Raw genomic sequence first — 16404 nt, 5'->3', positions numbered from 1 at the left:
CCCCTTCCTCACTCTCTCACTATCACATATAGTCTGGTTTGATCCATTACATGCGAATCCCTTATCTGGCTCCTTTAAGTACCTTGGCAGAGGTGCCAGTAAAATCAGGTGTCACTGGCTTTAGGGTATTTGTGGCAGCTCTGGTACAAGCAGAGCATCTCCAGGCACACTCCTGGTGTGTGTGTATGTGTATGTGTATACTCCTGGGTACAGGACAAGACATTGCCTGTATCTTCTTCTCCCACTATGCCCCACTGGGCTGCATTCTTCCTACAATATCGCCAACCAGCCCTGGGAGTCTAGAGACCTTGTCCTAGCTGATCAATGTGTAGATGATGGGCTAGTGAAAATTACATCAATCCTCCTAAGATTTTACTTGGAAGAAGCCACAGAAGCAGAGCACAGTTCCTCTATGACTCAGTAAAAAGTTTTCTAAGCAATGCTATGGCAGAAATATTCATAACCCTCCCACCAACCCTGTAATGAGCCTCTCAAAAATGACCCAGGCTGGTATTGGAAGATAACAGGCATTTAGATGACCCATTATGGACACATCCATACTTGAAGCCTCTCTAGTTTTATAGAGCCTTTCAAAACTTATGCTCTGTTATGGACTTTAAGAACACATAATTACCTTGACATCACAATGAGGCATTAGAATTGGACTTTAGTGTAGCAGTAAAACTAGAATAACACACACATATACTATATATGCATACAGGTATGTGTGTGTGTATATGTGTGTATATATATGTATATATATATATATACTTAAATTAGCTCCATATAGTTCTATAAGGGAATACACACACACACACACACACACACACACACACACACACACACATACTGTAACTGTGTCTGCTGACAGAACCAAAATTAGGCCAAGAAAATCAGACCTTTCCCCAAGATGTCAAAATTTAGAGAGTTCAAGAATTTAAACTAATGATTTTAGAAGACTGTGTAATTCTAACAAAACTTTCACTCCTTCAGTGGCATAGAAACAACTGTACTCAGCACCTAGTTAACAAGAATAATCAGATCAATTAAGAAGCTACCAGATGGCATACTTGCTCCCCTAAAGACTACATACCAGGTGAGTTCCTCCCTGGTAAGGCCCTGCCTTATTCCAACCCCATCACTCCAGTCATTAGCTTCCCCAGCATCCTAGGGTTTCCTTCTAAGGGGGCCAGTGTCAGGGTCTTTCCTCCTCCAATCACCCATGTCCCAGAGTTTATCTCCTACTCAACTGAATTGTTCTTAATTTCTTCTTGTTCTATTTCCACACCATAAATGACAAAGTTGACTTGAGGGTTGCTTGTCTTGGGTGCAGTTTTGTGTGGCTTATCTTGAACACCCATATTGCTAGACATAGCTGTATATGCTGATGTTTAAATAGAAAGCTTCACCATGAATCTTCAACATCATCATCAGAGAACTTGGGCCAAAGAGTGGAGGTAAGGTGGTACCCAGAGCACTGTGTATTCTAGCTAATTTCATTTGGCTCCAGTCATATAACTTAAGGAGATTATTGGAAATTATTTGTAAGGGCTCTGTTCATTTAAGCCAAATAACTGTCTAGGTGTGGATACCCTTGGTTTTATGACAGCTCCCTTTTCACAAGATGATAATAGTATCTTATGCTTAAACACAGGTTCATTAAAATGGGTTTTGAATCAATTCTATATTGTATTTTGAAAATGCTTCTGACTCCACTTGCCAAAAATCAAAGATCATGTTTCTCTGCCTTCGCCAAGAACCTATGGCACTCTTTCTAATTTTATTTCTAATTGTTACAGACCAAAGCTAAGAGCATCAGAATTCTACATATCTATTCTAATAGCCAAATTCTACCTTTAGCAATGAGGGCAGCCAGGTGGTACAGTGGATAGAGTGCTGGGCTGGGCCTGGAGTCCGGAAGACTCATCTTCCTGAGTTCAAACCCAGTCTCAGACACTTACAAGCTATGTGACCCTGGGCAAATCACTTAATCCTGTTTGCCTTAGTTTCCCTATCTGTAAAATGAGCTGTAGAAGGAAATGACAAACCACCCCAGTATCTCTGCCAAGAAAACCCCAAATGGAGTCATAGTCAGACACAGCTGAGACAATTCAACAACCACAAACTTTTAGCAATAATGAGAATCCAAAGAGGAAAAAAATACTCCCTCTGAGGGCCAATAATAGAACTTTTTCTTGATTTCTCCAACTCACCATGCCTCCAGTGCACTCCCGACAATCCTGTAAACAGGTTATGTTTTCCCAGGTACTGTATGCTTTCAGTCCTGCCACTAGAGCCTGCAAAGAACGACTGTTGACAAGATCCTTCTCATGAAAGATGTCTTCATCCAATAAATCCCCAGCATATCTAGAAGAGAAAATGTACAAAGCAGAATGACTGAGCAACTCAACCACACGACATGAAGCGACCCCACTGACCAACTAGACGGCTTGAGGTAAACCACAAGGCTAAAATCTGGGTCTCAGGCATGGCTGAGAACTTGATACGTGCTTTCAATCTTTTAGGTTGAGCCTTTGAATACGCCATAATAAAATCCACCACCCACATTTCTCTGCTCTGCCTTTCTAACAGCCATGCCCATATCTCAAATGTTTCATTTTCATGTCATGTGTGAGAGTTATTTCTCATAGTCCTTTCATAATGAGAATCCTCATAGACCCATCTCTGGTGTCCTCTAATGCCTCAGAATTGGCACCTCATACTACCATCAATTCTATGAAGCAGACGTTCAACTCAAAGCTTTTTGTTTAAAGACTCTTACATTTTAACTCCCCTCCACAGGTTGGGTAACTGCAGCTGAGACCATACCTAAAGCGGAACTTTTCTCTGCCTGGGTCTAGCGTTCCCTGTTTCTTGTGCTTCTCACTCTAGCTTTCTGTACCCACTCGGCAGAAATTCTGAAATTACTTTGCTATGTACACAAGTAATTTTTTAAAAAGTCATTTTGTTGTTGTTCAGTTATTTTTCACTCATATCCAACTCCTCAGGACCCTACTTGGGTTTTTCTTAGCAGAAATACTGGAGTGGTTTGCCATTTCCTTCTCCTGATCATTTTACAGACGAAGAATTGAAGCAAACAGGGTTAAGTGATTTGCCAAGGATCACACAGTAGGTGTCTCAGACCAGATTTGAGGAAGATGAGTCTTCCTGATTTCAGGCTCAGCACTCTTTCCACTATACCACCTAGTCATCCTACAAAAGGTCATTATTTCCTCTAACTCCTTAGACATTTTGAAAGCCTATTGAAAGTGACTTTTCTGGGTCTCAAATACATCAAAATATTTACAGCAGCACTTTTGTAATAGCAAAGAATTGAGAACAAAGTCGATGCCCATAGATTAAGGGATGGGTAAAGACATTTTTCTACACAAAGGTAATGCTTATTTCTGTATTATAAGAGGCAGGCTGTTATAATGGGTAGAAATCTACCTTTGGAGCCAAGAAGTCCTACTTTCAATCCCTTTACATTCTGATATATAATATGTGGCCCTGGGCAAGCAATTTGCCTATCACTGCTCTATCAATACTTTAGGTAACTCTCTGTGATTAGAATCACAGAGAAGGTACCAAAATGCATGAAGAAATAGAGTTTCTTCAACTTCCCTTCATCAGTGAAATCACAGGTTCAGTCCCTATTCCTATCCTAATAAACAATGAATATAAAGTCTTCAGAGAAGCACAGAAAGGCATACTATGTGATCTGCTACATAAGGTAGGAAGTAGAATAAAGAAAACAATATAAAGGGTAAAAATAACCACCAAATTTTAAAAATGAAAAGCAACAAAGAAACTGAATACTGTGTAACCATAAGGACCAAGTCTGGCTGAGAAGGGATTTGAAAAAATAGTTCTCTCCCTTCTTTGCAGAGGCAGGAGGTTATGGGTGTGGAATATTGTCAAAATTGGTCGACATATTAATTAAATTTGCTAGACTGCTTTCTAAATTCTTTTGTTTGGGGGCTGTAGGGGTAGGAATTGGGAGGGATATATTTGGAAGTAAAGGTGACATACAAACAAAAGATAATTTTTTTAAAAAGACAAACAAAAAATAAAATAATATTTTGGTAGTAATCACTACAGAGGATTTTGTGGTAACTTATCCACCTGCCACCTCCTTCCTTACCACCACTAATACTACATAATTTGCTACATCCTTTCTCACTTCTGGGCTTCTTCTCTTGTCGCTTTCAGATTTACATTCTTAGGAAAAGGCATTCCCAGTCACCCACTTGTCCTAAACTGCCTGCAAGAGCTTATTTTGATAGTGAGTTATCATTTGTAAGTGTTGCTGATTCTTCTTTGATGACAAACCAACCTGACTACAGAAAAGTAAGTCACTTACAGTGATGGAATTTTTTAACTATGGCAACCTCTGAAACAAATATTGACTTTAATAAAATACAACAAAAAACATCCTTTTTGCTCCTATGTCCTTCTCTTACTTCTCCTCCCTATGCCACTGTGTGTTCCCCCTCCATCTTATTCTATTTCATTTTGAAGGAATTATTAAGATACCATATGAAGGGAAACATGGTGTAGTGCAGGGGTCAGCAACTATAGGCAGAAGGCCAAATATAGGCTTATGCTACATTTGATACATCCCAAGGTAAGAATAGTTTTTACATTTTATTATATTATGAAGGCAGGTAGGTGGTGCAGTGGATAGAGCACTGGGCCTGGAGTCAGGAAGACCTGAGTTAAAATTCAGTCTCAGATACTTACTTGCTGTGTGACCCTGGGCAAGTCACTTAACCCTGTTTGCCTCAGTTTTCTCATCTGTAAAATGAGCTAGAAAAGGAAATGACAATCTACTCCAGTATCTCTGTCAAGAAAATCCCAAATGGGGTCACAAAGAGTCAGCAACAACTGAAATGACTGAAGAACAACAATATTATTATATTATTTTTATATTTTAAAATAAAGTTTTATTGTATTTTTAAATGTATTATATTTTTTAAATTGTATTTTATTGTATTTAAAAAAAAAACACCATTCTTAGTTCCCAAGCCTTACAAAAACATGCTGCAGGCTGCAACAAAGCTGGGTTACACAGTGTATTGATAGAGCGTTAGCTCTAGTCTAGAAGATCTGAGTTCAAATCCATTCGCAGACACTTATTGGCTGTGTGACCTTGGGCAGAACATTCCTGCTTGCCTTGTTTCCTCATCTGTAAAATGGGGACAGTAGGCAATAACAGTACCTCCCCAGAAGGGTTGTTGTTAAACCCTTCACAGTCTGGCTTCTGACCTGATCATTCTACCAAATCTGCTCTCCAAAGTTACTAATGATTTCTTAATTGCCTAATCTAATGGCCTTTGCTCAATCCTCATTCTCCTCGACCTCTCTTCAGCCTTTAACATTGTTGATCACTCTCTCCTCCTTGATACAGTTATCCCTTCCACATTGTGACTTTCCCCATTGCTGTTTCCATATATCAAAGATAGCCATAAAAAATTAAATGGGAATTTTGGGGGAGTTTTGCAGATGACAAATGATGACACGCGAAGGCCAGCAGACAGCACAGAAAAAGTTCAGAAACTCAGAAATGTATAAAATATACATATAGTATTGTATAATGTCAACCCAAGTTTTACAGTATGGTACTGTAAAGCATAAAATAAAAAGGAAAAATTCAGACGACTTCCCTGGTAGAAAGGGAGGGCCAAAAAATTTTCCTCAGATTTTCCAGATCGCAGGGGTGCTGTGCCCCTACCCCCTGACGGTGTGGAAGGGATAACTGTACTTTCTTCTCTCTAGGTTTTAAGAACACTGCTGTCTCCTGCTTCTCCTCCTACCTAGTTCATGGTTCCTCCACCATCTCCTTTGCTGGATCCTCTTTCAGATCATGCCCTCTAACTATAGATATCCCTTAAGGATTCTATCCTGGGCCCTATTCTCCTCTCCCTCTATAATACTTCATTTGGTGATCTTACCAGCTCCAGTGGATTTAATTACCATCTCTATGCTAATAATTTGCAAACCTACCTATCCTGCCCCAAACTCTCTCCTGACCTCCAATCTCACATCTCCAAATGCCTTTCAAATATTTTGAACTAGATGTCCAGTAAACATCTTAAACTCAATATGGCCAAAACAGAACTCATTTTATTTCCTCCTAAACTGTAACTCCTAACTCCATTCTTCCCTATTATTGTAGAGGGTAACATCATCTTCCCAGCCCCTCAGGCTCAAAACCTAGGAGCCATCTTGGATTCCTCACTATCTCTCACCCCCCATGTCCAAGCTGTTGCCAAGGCCTTTAGATTTCACCTTTGCAACATCTTTCCTATATATGTCTCCTTCTCTCCTCTGGCACAGCCACCACTCTAGTAAAGGCTCTCAGCACCTCACTCCTGGATTACTGTAATAGCCTGCTGGTGGGTCTGCCTACCTCAGGTCTCTCCCCATGCCAATCCACCCTCCATTAAGTCACTAAAGCGATATTCCTAAAGCATAGGTCCAATCATGTAACCATCTGCCCCCAACTCAATAAACTCCAGTGGCTTCCTATTGCTTATAGGATCAAATACAAAATTCTCTGTTTGGCATTCAAAGCCCTCCACAACCTAGTCTCCTTCCACCTTTCCATTCTCACACCTTACTCATTGACATATCCTGTAACACTGAGCCCCTGGCTGTTCTACATTCAAGACACTCCATGTCTTGGCTCTAGGCATTTTCTCTCGGTGGAATGCTTAGAATGCCCTCCCTCCTAAGTTCCAACTATTGATCTCCTTGGCTTCCTTTTAGTCCCAACTAAAATCTATAGGAAGCCTTTCCCAACCCCTCTTAATTTCAGTGCCTTCCCTCTGTAAATTATCTCCAATTTATCCTATATAAAGCTTGCTTTGTATATATTTGTTTGCAGGTTGTTTCCCCCATTAGACTATAAGATCCTTGAGGGCAGGGACTGTCTTTTGCCTCTTTTTGTATCCCAGCACATAGTACAGTGCCTGGCATATAATATATATGCCTGGCATACAGCTTAATAAATGCTTATTGATTGATTGTGAGAATTAAGTATTTCTGATAGAGGAAATATGTCCATGAACATACCACATTATGACTTTGGGCATCTGGGTCAAAAGAAAGCACTTGGCCTGGTGAATTGTTGGAGCTTGGATAGATAGACTTTTTTGCTTTTGGAAAGAGGTAGGAAAGCAGTAAAGTGACAAATCATTTTACCCAATATGCACAGTTGGGAAGCAGAAAGCATCTGGAGCTGCTAAAGTGCTTTGGGAAGAGTATTATTCTATAGCTGGCTTCCCTGCCAAAATCCATTCTAACTCAGGTAGAGATTCTGAAAGCAAACTACTGGAGGAGGTGTTGGGTTTGGAAGGAATAAGATGCCCAGAACTCTCCTTTACCAGAGCTCCTGAGGCTTGAACAGAAAGCTCCTTGGAATTAACATGCATGCATATAATGCTCCCAAGAATGATGCCATGGGCTTCACCACATACCTGCTGATGATTGGGTAAGAGTCACATTTGCCTACTGGCTTGAAGAAGACATAGAAATTCATGCCCTGTATGACTCTCACCTGAAAGATTGTCTGGAGGCCTACCACCTTGCTCTGACCACAGTTCTGCAAAGTTCTCACAGAAACAAGCAGTGGTATGATGCTTGAATTAATTACCAAGGTCTTCTGCAAAGGGATGCAGTTCTGCTAAGAAGTCTTGGAAGATAGAAGACCAAAAATAGTGGGATAATGGAAAGCCATGCACTAAGTACCTGGAAGAATGGGCAACTTTCCAATCTACAAAACAGATCTTTGGAGGGGTTAGGGCCATTCAGTGATAATACATGGCAACAACCTGTAGTAAACTGAAGAATTAATCAGACTCCTGGGTGAGCAGGAGGAAAAGAGCAATGAAGAATCAGCCAAAAGAGCTGTGACAGGAAAAGCACACTCATCAGTGGCAAAGAAGACCTCCAAAGATAATAGCTTAGATCAGGGGTGGAGAACCTGTGGCCTTGAGGCCACATGTGGCCTTCAAGGTCCTTGGGTTCGGCCTTTTGACTGAGTCTAAGTTTTATAGAACAAATATTTTTATTAAGGAGATTTGTTCTGTGAAGTTTGGATTCAGTCAAAGGGCTGCACTTGAGGACCTAGAGGGCCACATGTGGCCCTCAAGGCCTCAGGTTCCCCACCCCTGGCTCAGATGATGATTTGAATGGGGAAGAAGTCAAGTGTTGGTATATACCAAAGGGTCAGGGAAATCAACTGGGTTGATAACAATCTCAGGAAAACCTATGTTAGGACAAGGGGAAGGGGAAAAAGAGTGAGAGCGGAACACAAAGGCATCCCCTTTCCTGACTACTATCGTAGGTGTGTGGGGCCCTAGGGAGCAGAGGGCGTCCTTAGCAACTAGAGATATCAATGGTCTGCCCAGGACATCCAGAAGCTCAGGACGTCATAGTTGAAGTGCTAGGCCTGTTTAGTCAGTGAACAAGCTTATATAGGATACCTCAGAACCCAGAGGAGAAGTGGTTACCCACATATCCATTTCTGGAGTGTAAGTAATATGTACCTAGTATATAACTGCAAAATATGTCATTTTGTATTGTATTGACTCATGCCTTCTTATGCCATAAGCTCTCTTGCTTTATGCTTCTTTGCTGTATCTGCTAGGAAGTAGTTAGGCATATTACATCAGTATGTAATATGTTTCTGCACATGAACCTGGTCACTTTATCCAATCCTGTTATCCAATGCAATATTACATATGGCATTTGACTTGTGTCCTTCACTACTTCAATCAACAATCATCTATTAAGAGTCTACTATGTGCTAAGCAATGCCAGGTGCTGAGCATACCCAGTGTTATTATATATGCTATTAATGATATGCTATTTATTATACTTGCTATAGGTACTATTGCTAGCCATATGTAGTTCTCAAGAAAATGACACATATTAAGTACCCAAATATGCATTTTATAAGGTAGTTGGAATAATTACCTTTAACTATATATCAGTTTATTACTTTTGATATATGTGCAAGTATATCCTATTTAATTTGCAGGGATTATAAATTTTTTCACTAAGGGGGTAGATGAAATAGCCATGACCCTCCTACATAGGCACATGCATGTGTCTGGGAAGTGACAAAATAAATTGGAGCAGGATATTGAAAAGTGAGACTAAATTTCAACTTTGAGAGACTGGGGAAAATGAATTGCCCCTCTAGGTGCTATGGGAGCACCAGGATACCCAGGCAGCTTCTAACCAATGAGTGGGCGTAGGAGAAATCTTCCTGGACTTGCCTGGTATTAAAGCAACATTGATAAGATTAAACATATTTAACTAATTGCAAGAGAGAAAGAGCTGGGCATTAAATATTGAAACTAAAATTGCCTAGAAGTGAGGTCTGTCCTGGTATCTCCTAGGGACAGAAAAACCAAGTAGGAGCAGTATTCCTGCTCTCCATCAAAGGGAAGCTGATTGGCTGGGCAGGCCTGAATAAAAGCTCTGCCTAAGCCCAATTAGGAGCAATGGGGTACTGAAATTCCCTGCTTTTGCACTGTCTGCCACTTAGGGCCAAGGTAAAAAGAGATGTTTGATGAGGGTGTATAATGAAAAAGTAGGCACTGGGCATATTGACATCACCTTGTGTTGGTTTATTTCCACCATTCTCACTAAATTTTTATATGATGCCTATTATAAATGATCTTAAAGAAAAGTGATGAAGGAGAAGAACCAGAAGATGAAGGATCAAGCTAGAGCAGCTGATTGGATAACACAGACACAACCCTTGAACTAACATGAAAATGCTGATACTGCCCATATGGAGGTGGAGTCAAAAGGTGAGCGATAGCCAGCTGCTCTGGGAGCTTGAAAGAGGCCTCGGGAGTGAGGTAGATGCCCCAGAGCTCCCTCTGGAACTGAGTGATGCGTGCTACCATACTAACCATGATGACAACATCAATAACAACAATTCACATTTCTAAATCACTTTCCAGTTACAATGCTCTTTTATATATATGACTTCACTTGATCAATAGGGATTATCTTTGATCCGCCTATTAAACAAACCTCTAATCAAAGATATTGATTCAGGTCTTCTGCAGCATGCAAAAAACGATATCAAAAAAGTGATCATCTTCATCACAAAACTCATTGACTTCCTTAGGCAAAAATCTATGAAAAACGGGTGACATTCTCACTGGTCCCAGTGTAATGAATCCTAACATGTATAATCTAGTAGTTAAAATGCAGGTTTGGTCCTTGTGTGTGGTCCAAGGTGGATAGCCACAAAGTCATGTTCAGACTCAGGTTTGAAGGTTTCAGTATGGATGTAAGCTACCAACTGAGTAAAATATATATGTGAACACCACTGCCATGTGGTCATTTGTTTTGTAGGTGTTAGAGGTAAAATATGTCAAACTATTCATTTTTATTTAGAAGTGGAAATCATTTTACAAGCAAACTCAAGATTTGTTGTTGTTTTTATTGATATTTAGTCAATCATGTCCAATTCTCTATGAACCATTTTGGGGTTTTCTTGGCAAAGGTGCTGGAGTGGTTTGCCATTTCCTTCTTGAGCTCATTTTACAGATGAGGAAACTGAGGCAAGCAGGGTTAAGTGACTTGCCCAGGGTCACACAGCCAGTAAGTGTCTAAGGCCATATAAGAAAATGAATCTTCCTAATTCCAAGCCTAGTGCTCTACCCACTGCACAAAACTGAAAGCAGTCCTTTGTAAACACATATCTAAAATTGTTCTTCAATTACAGGGGGAGATGTCACCAAGTTACTTTATGAGCTAGCAATCTCATTTTTTGGGCAACAAATCACTTCAAAAACTCCAAAGGAAGAAGTCTGTTAGTAACATACCTGGCAAAATTGGTTCTTAAACTCTATTATGCAATTAAATTTCAATTTTTTGGAAAATGTCAGAGTTGTTTAAAACAAAACCTCCAATGGAATACTAGACTAACCTTCAATTTTAAAAGGTAACTAAAAATATGATGGTCAGATGCCAAAACCAGTCCATTTGAATATGGGCATTCCTACGTGAACAGGTATTGAGCTTATACAAATGCAAAAATCCATTAGGAGTCATTCAAAGCCAACTGGAAATTCAATAGGCTTTGAAGGACACCTATTAGGCAATACAAATTTTTAGTTTCTCTTCATTTGTAAAAAATGTTTGAGATATATGTGTGTGTGTGTGTATCATATATATATATATATATATGTATGTATATAAAGGTTCCAACCCCACCTCAATTAATGTAATTACAGAAAGACCAGATGCCTCAACTGAATCAACTAAGCAACAGAATGAAATTACAAAGTATATACCACGTTGTTGTTCAGTCATGTTTAGGCATGTCCAACTTCCTGTGACCCCATCTCAGATTTTCTTGGCAAAAATATTGGAGTGGTTTGGTATTTCCTTCTTCAGCTCATTTTACAGATGAGAAAACTGAGGTAAACAGGGTTAAGTGATTTGCCCAGGGTCACACAGCTAGTAAGTGTCTGAGGCCAGATGAGTCCTCCTGACTTCAGGCCCAGTGCTCTACCTACTATACCACCTGGCTGCCCCATATATTAGGTTAGATGGTAATGAATTCTCCTACAACCCCATGACAATGTTAGAATAAGTCTTGAATCAATTAGAGGGGATTATAGGGATTTGATCATTGGATAAAGTCATATAATGACCACACAGGAAGTTTCTTCTGATTGGCCAAAATATTCAGACATACTGTTTGGCCTATTAGTCCAGTAGTAAGCCAGTCAAACAGTAAAGGTTCTAGAGTTGATATTTCAGGGTTGGAGTTAGGCCCCTGAAAAGAATCAATCTCGGGAGGGAAGAGATTACCATTTTATTTTCTTTTTCTCCCCTCTCCTCTTTCCACTGTCTCCTACCCTCTTTCCCTCCCTTTCTCACTCTGTTTCTTTTTCTCTATCTCTGTTTCTCCTTTTATTGAAACAATCTCTACTGAACTTCTTTCATCCAGCTTCCGTCGCCATAGCTCTACTAAAACTGTCCCCTCATAGATTATCAATGAACTGCAAACCACCAAATCCAATGGCCTTTATTTCAGTCTTATCTTCAACCTCTCTAAAGCATTTGACCCTATTGATCTCTCTGCTCCTCCTGAGTACTATCTTCTCTTGGCTTTTACAATACCACACCTTGCTATTTCTATTACCATCATCACCACCACCACCACCACCACCCTCCCATCTCTCTAACTGCTCTTTCTCAGTTCCCCTCTTCTTTGTCATTTGACTTCCTATTCAATATATAAAGAGCAATGGAGATAACACCTCCTCCCCCATGAAGCCTTTTTTGATCTTCTCTGTTTGTAATAGCTTCTTCCTTTGGCACCTAATATTTTTTTTGGTGGAACCTATGTTTTATTGATGTAGGGAGCTCTTGGTGAAGAATTCTCTCTACCAATGAAATTAGCAGCTACTCTGCAACTTAATAATCTTAAAGAAGATTCTTAAAGAATCTTAAGATTCTTTAAAGTTTTCTTTTGCAAAGGAGAATGGTTTTATACTGGAAATTAAAGAACAAAAATAACTAACAGGGAGTTGAAATCCAAGATAAGTTGAAATCCAAGATCAGTAAATCCAAGAAAAGATACTAAGAGAACACCTAGCTGCCCTCAATGAAGTCAAGTCACTTGGCCCATCATGGAGTCCTGAACAAACTGGCAGAAGAAATTACTTAACTACTGTCAGTGACACTTGAAAGATCATGGAAAATGAGAAAGGTGAGATTGGACAAGGGCCAATGTCATCCTGATTTTTTAAAAAAGGGAAGAGAAGAGAGTCTGCAAACTACAAGCCAGTAAGGTAGACTTCAATTCCTGATAAAATGCTCGAATGGACCATTAACGAGATGGTTGGTGAGCATCTAGGAAAGAGGGTGGTAATTACAACAAGCCAGCAGGGCTTTATCAAGAACAAGTCATGTCAAATGAATCTCACTTTTTGACAGGATTACTATAAGCTAGTAGATGAGGAGAAGTATATGGATAGAGCTCATTGAGATTTTAGTAAAGCTCTTGATAAAGTATCTCATAGTCTTCCGCAGAGGAATCATAGATAAGGATTATATGATAATATAGGTCCGATGGATTCAGAGCAGTTTTAATGGCTGAACTCCAAAATCAGCCATTAAAGGTTCTATGTCAACATGGCATAAGGTCTCATATGGAGTGCCCCAGGGACTGGTGTTTAGCCCGGCACTGTTTAACATTTTTGTCAGTGACTTGGAGAAGAGCATAGAGGATAAGCACATCAAAGTTGCAGATGACACAAAACTGAGGGGATAGATATCACAATGGATGATAAGAGAGTCTGGATCCAAAAGGATCTGGACAGATCAAAGCTTTGAGCTGAATCCAATAAGGTGACATTCAATAGAATGGGTTTAAGAAATCATCTTCCCGAGTCTAATATGGAAGAGACATGTGTGGACAATAGCTGTTCTGAAATGGATCTGGGAGTTTTAGTGGCCTGCAAACTTGAAAGGAATGAATAGTGTTATGTGGTAGCTAAAGAAGGCAATGCCATTTTGGAATACATTAAAGGGGTGTAGCTTCCAGAAATAGGGAGGTGGTAGTCCTCTGCTATTCTGACTTCATTAGACTTCATCTGGAGAATTGTATTCAGTCCTGAGCATCACAGTTTAAGGAGAACATCGATAAACAAGGGAGTATCCAGAAAAGGACAATCAGGATAGTGAAGGACCTTGAATCCAAGTTAAAAGAAATTAAGGAAGGAAGGAAGGAAGAAAAGAAAGAAGGGAAAAGAAAGAAAAGGACACAAACATTTTAAAGTTTCTACTATGTGCTAGGCACTATGCTAAATGTTTTACATGAATTATCTCATTTGATCCCCATAATAACCCTAGGAAGTAGCTGTTATTATTATCCTTATTTTAGAGTTGAGGAAGCTGAGGCAGACAGAGGTTAAGTGACATGCCCACAGTCACACAACTAGTAAGTGTCTGATGCTGGGTTTGAATTAAGGTCTTTCTGACTCTATCCACTGTACCACCTCACTGCCTCCTAATGCTGACACATACACTGGTTGAAGAAACTGAGTATATTAAGCCTGAAGAAGCAAAGATCCAGGGGGATATAATAGTTGTCAATTATTTGAAGGGCTGTCATGTGAAAGAGGGTATACATTTCGTCTGTTTGCCCCCAGAAGGCAGGGCTAGGAGCAAAGAGTGGAACATAGGTTTTATGATGGGGGCTGGGGGAGAAACTTCCTGAAAATAAGAACTATCCAAAAGTAGAAAGGCTGCCTTCAGAGAAGGTGGGTTTCCCCTTCTTGCAAGTCTTCAAGCAGAGGCTGGCCTACTACTCATGTGGCAGGGTATAATGGGAATTCCTTTTATATGTGGGTGGGACCTGAAGGAGTCCTTTCCAACTCTGTGGTTTTGTTAGGTACCCATAAGTTAAGTGATTCACCCAGGCTCACAAAGCAAATGTGTGTTCCAGCCAGGACATTGGAGTTCTCTATTATTTAGTTTAGTTTTTCTAACGTGAATCTTTTTTTTTCTTATTTGATTATAAGCTCCAAGAGAATAAGAACCATTATTTATTTCACCTTCATAAGTCCTGTGTCCAGCACTCTGCACATAGTAAGTGCTTAATTAAGGTTTGTTCAATTGAATAGCAGAACGGAGAGTTACCTGGGTCATTGACTCCTGAAGATCTTTTTGGATCTGGACTCTCTTATCATCCAGTGTGATACCTAACCATAAATATAATTTGTGACTGTTCTACTAGAAAGGGAAGAAAGATGACAATACAAAGAATCTTAAAAGTTAAGTGATTTCCTTCTCTTTTTCAGGGAGCTCCAAACGTGAGTGTAAAGTCACTGAATTGGTCTCATCTGGGAAAAATGCCCAAATGAGATTTTCTTTAGCCACTGTAAATATACCTCATCAGTATCACAAGTCTGGATTAATCCAATGTAGATTTTTTTTTCAGGAGGTTTTAATTCCTTTCAATCTCACCTAGCAGTAAAATGTCTCAGGTTGACCAGAAAGCTCACTAACTAGAAAGCAGCATCAAGTCATCCAATACATTGGAAGGTTGTAGGGAAGGAGAAGAGAAATGAAGAGAAGTGGAAAATTAGTAACAGTAATTCAAAAACAGTGAAGTTTAAACAATGTGTTTAGCCCAGAGATAGCTACATAAAATGTGTAGGTTAAATCTCAAATTTCTTCCAAGGTACCTAAAGTCCAGTGCTATTCTCAAGGTATGGTCTGAAGCACTCTCTACATATAATTTCTCCAACACAGTTATTCTTTGTTGTTTCCTCATAATCATTCTCCTATGAGGAACAATTATTATACCCCTTTTACATATGAGGCAACTGAGGCTCTGAGATACTAAGTCACTTGACCACGGTGGCACAACTAATAAGTGAGGCAGGGTTTGAACTCAGATATTCTGACTCCAAGTCAAGCATTTTACCATTATACTAAACTGTCTTCTAAATAAGTGAATACAAGGCAACTTTGGAAGGGATAAGCTTTCTAATAATTGGGGGAAAGTAAGAGATATCACTGGGGCAGCGAAGTGGTGCAACGGATAAAACACTGGCCCTGGAGTCAGGAGGACCCGAGTTCAAATCTGACCTCAGATACTTACTAGCTGTATGACCCTAGGCAAGTCATTTAGCCCCTATTGCCTCCAAAAAAAAGACATCACTAAAACTAAGCCTTGAATGAAGATTAGGATTCTAAGAGGATGGAGTACCTCACAGGCTTGGGGGACAGTTTATATAAATGCACAAAGGTGGGAAACAGAATACTGAGTTTAGGAAACAATGAGTAGCCTAGTTTGGCTGGAAAGCAGAATCTGTGAAGGGGAATAATGTGAAATAAATGTGTCTAGAAAGGCAGGTTAGAGTCAGACAATGGAACAAGATGGAGAAATGTATATTTTAAAAGAGACTTCCTCAAGTCTTTTGCATCCAAGTCTGAACTATGCTTTAGAAAGATTATTTTGGCAGCTACACGGCGGCTGGATTAGAGTGGTAACAGACTGGAAGCAGGGAGATGAGTTAAGAGGGTGTTACGGTAGTTCCAATGACAGAGGTCACAAGTACCAGAAATAGGGTGGTAGCTATGTGAGTGGAGTATGAATGTGAACCATGCTGTGGAGAGAGAATCAACACAATTTGGCAATGAGTGGATGAGGGAGGGTATGAAAGAAAAACTCCAATGTAAAGAGTAGGGAGAGTAATGGCCATTCAATAGAAACAGAGTAGTGGGAGAGGAATGTGTTTAGAGGGAAAGACAATGAGTGAGGCTAAGATACTGACAGCACACTCCTAGGAAAATTTCCAGGAGGCAGCTGAACTGGAATTGAGAAGAGAGATCAGGGTGGAGATAAAG

General features: G+C 39.9%; 1 protein-coding gene across 1 annotated transcript in view; it reads right to left on the bottom strand.

Annotated features, from left to right (window-relative positions):
• Window positions 1-16404, bottom strand: part of ACOXL (acyl-CoA oxidase like) — a 521856-nt gene that overhangs the window by 221272 nt on the left and 284180 nt on the right. Inside the window, exon 12 of the mRNA XM_027853786.1 lies at window positions 2214-2367. Within this exon, the coding sequence (XP_027709587.1) occupies window positions 2214-2367 (154 nt within the window). The remainder of the gene's footprint in view (window positions 1-2213; window positions 2368-16404) is intronic.

The sequence above is a fragment of the Vombatus ursinus genome, unplaced genomic scaffold, assembly GCF_900497805.2.
Source record: "Vombatus ursinus unplaced genomic scaffold, bare-nosed wombat genome assembly UNPS02010219.1, whole genome shotgun sequence".
In the NCBI taxonomy this organism is placed as follows: Eukaryota; Metazoa; Chordata; class Mammalia; order Diprotodontia; family Vombatidae; genus Vombatus; species Vombatus ursinus.
Note: the sequence above shows the minus strand (reverse complement) of the source record. Positions and strands in the feature narration are given on the sequence as shown.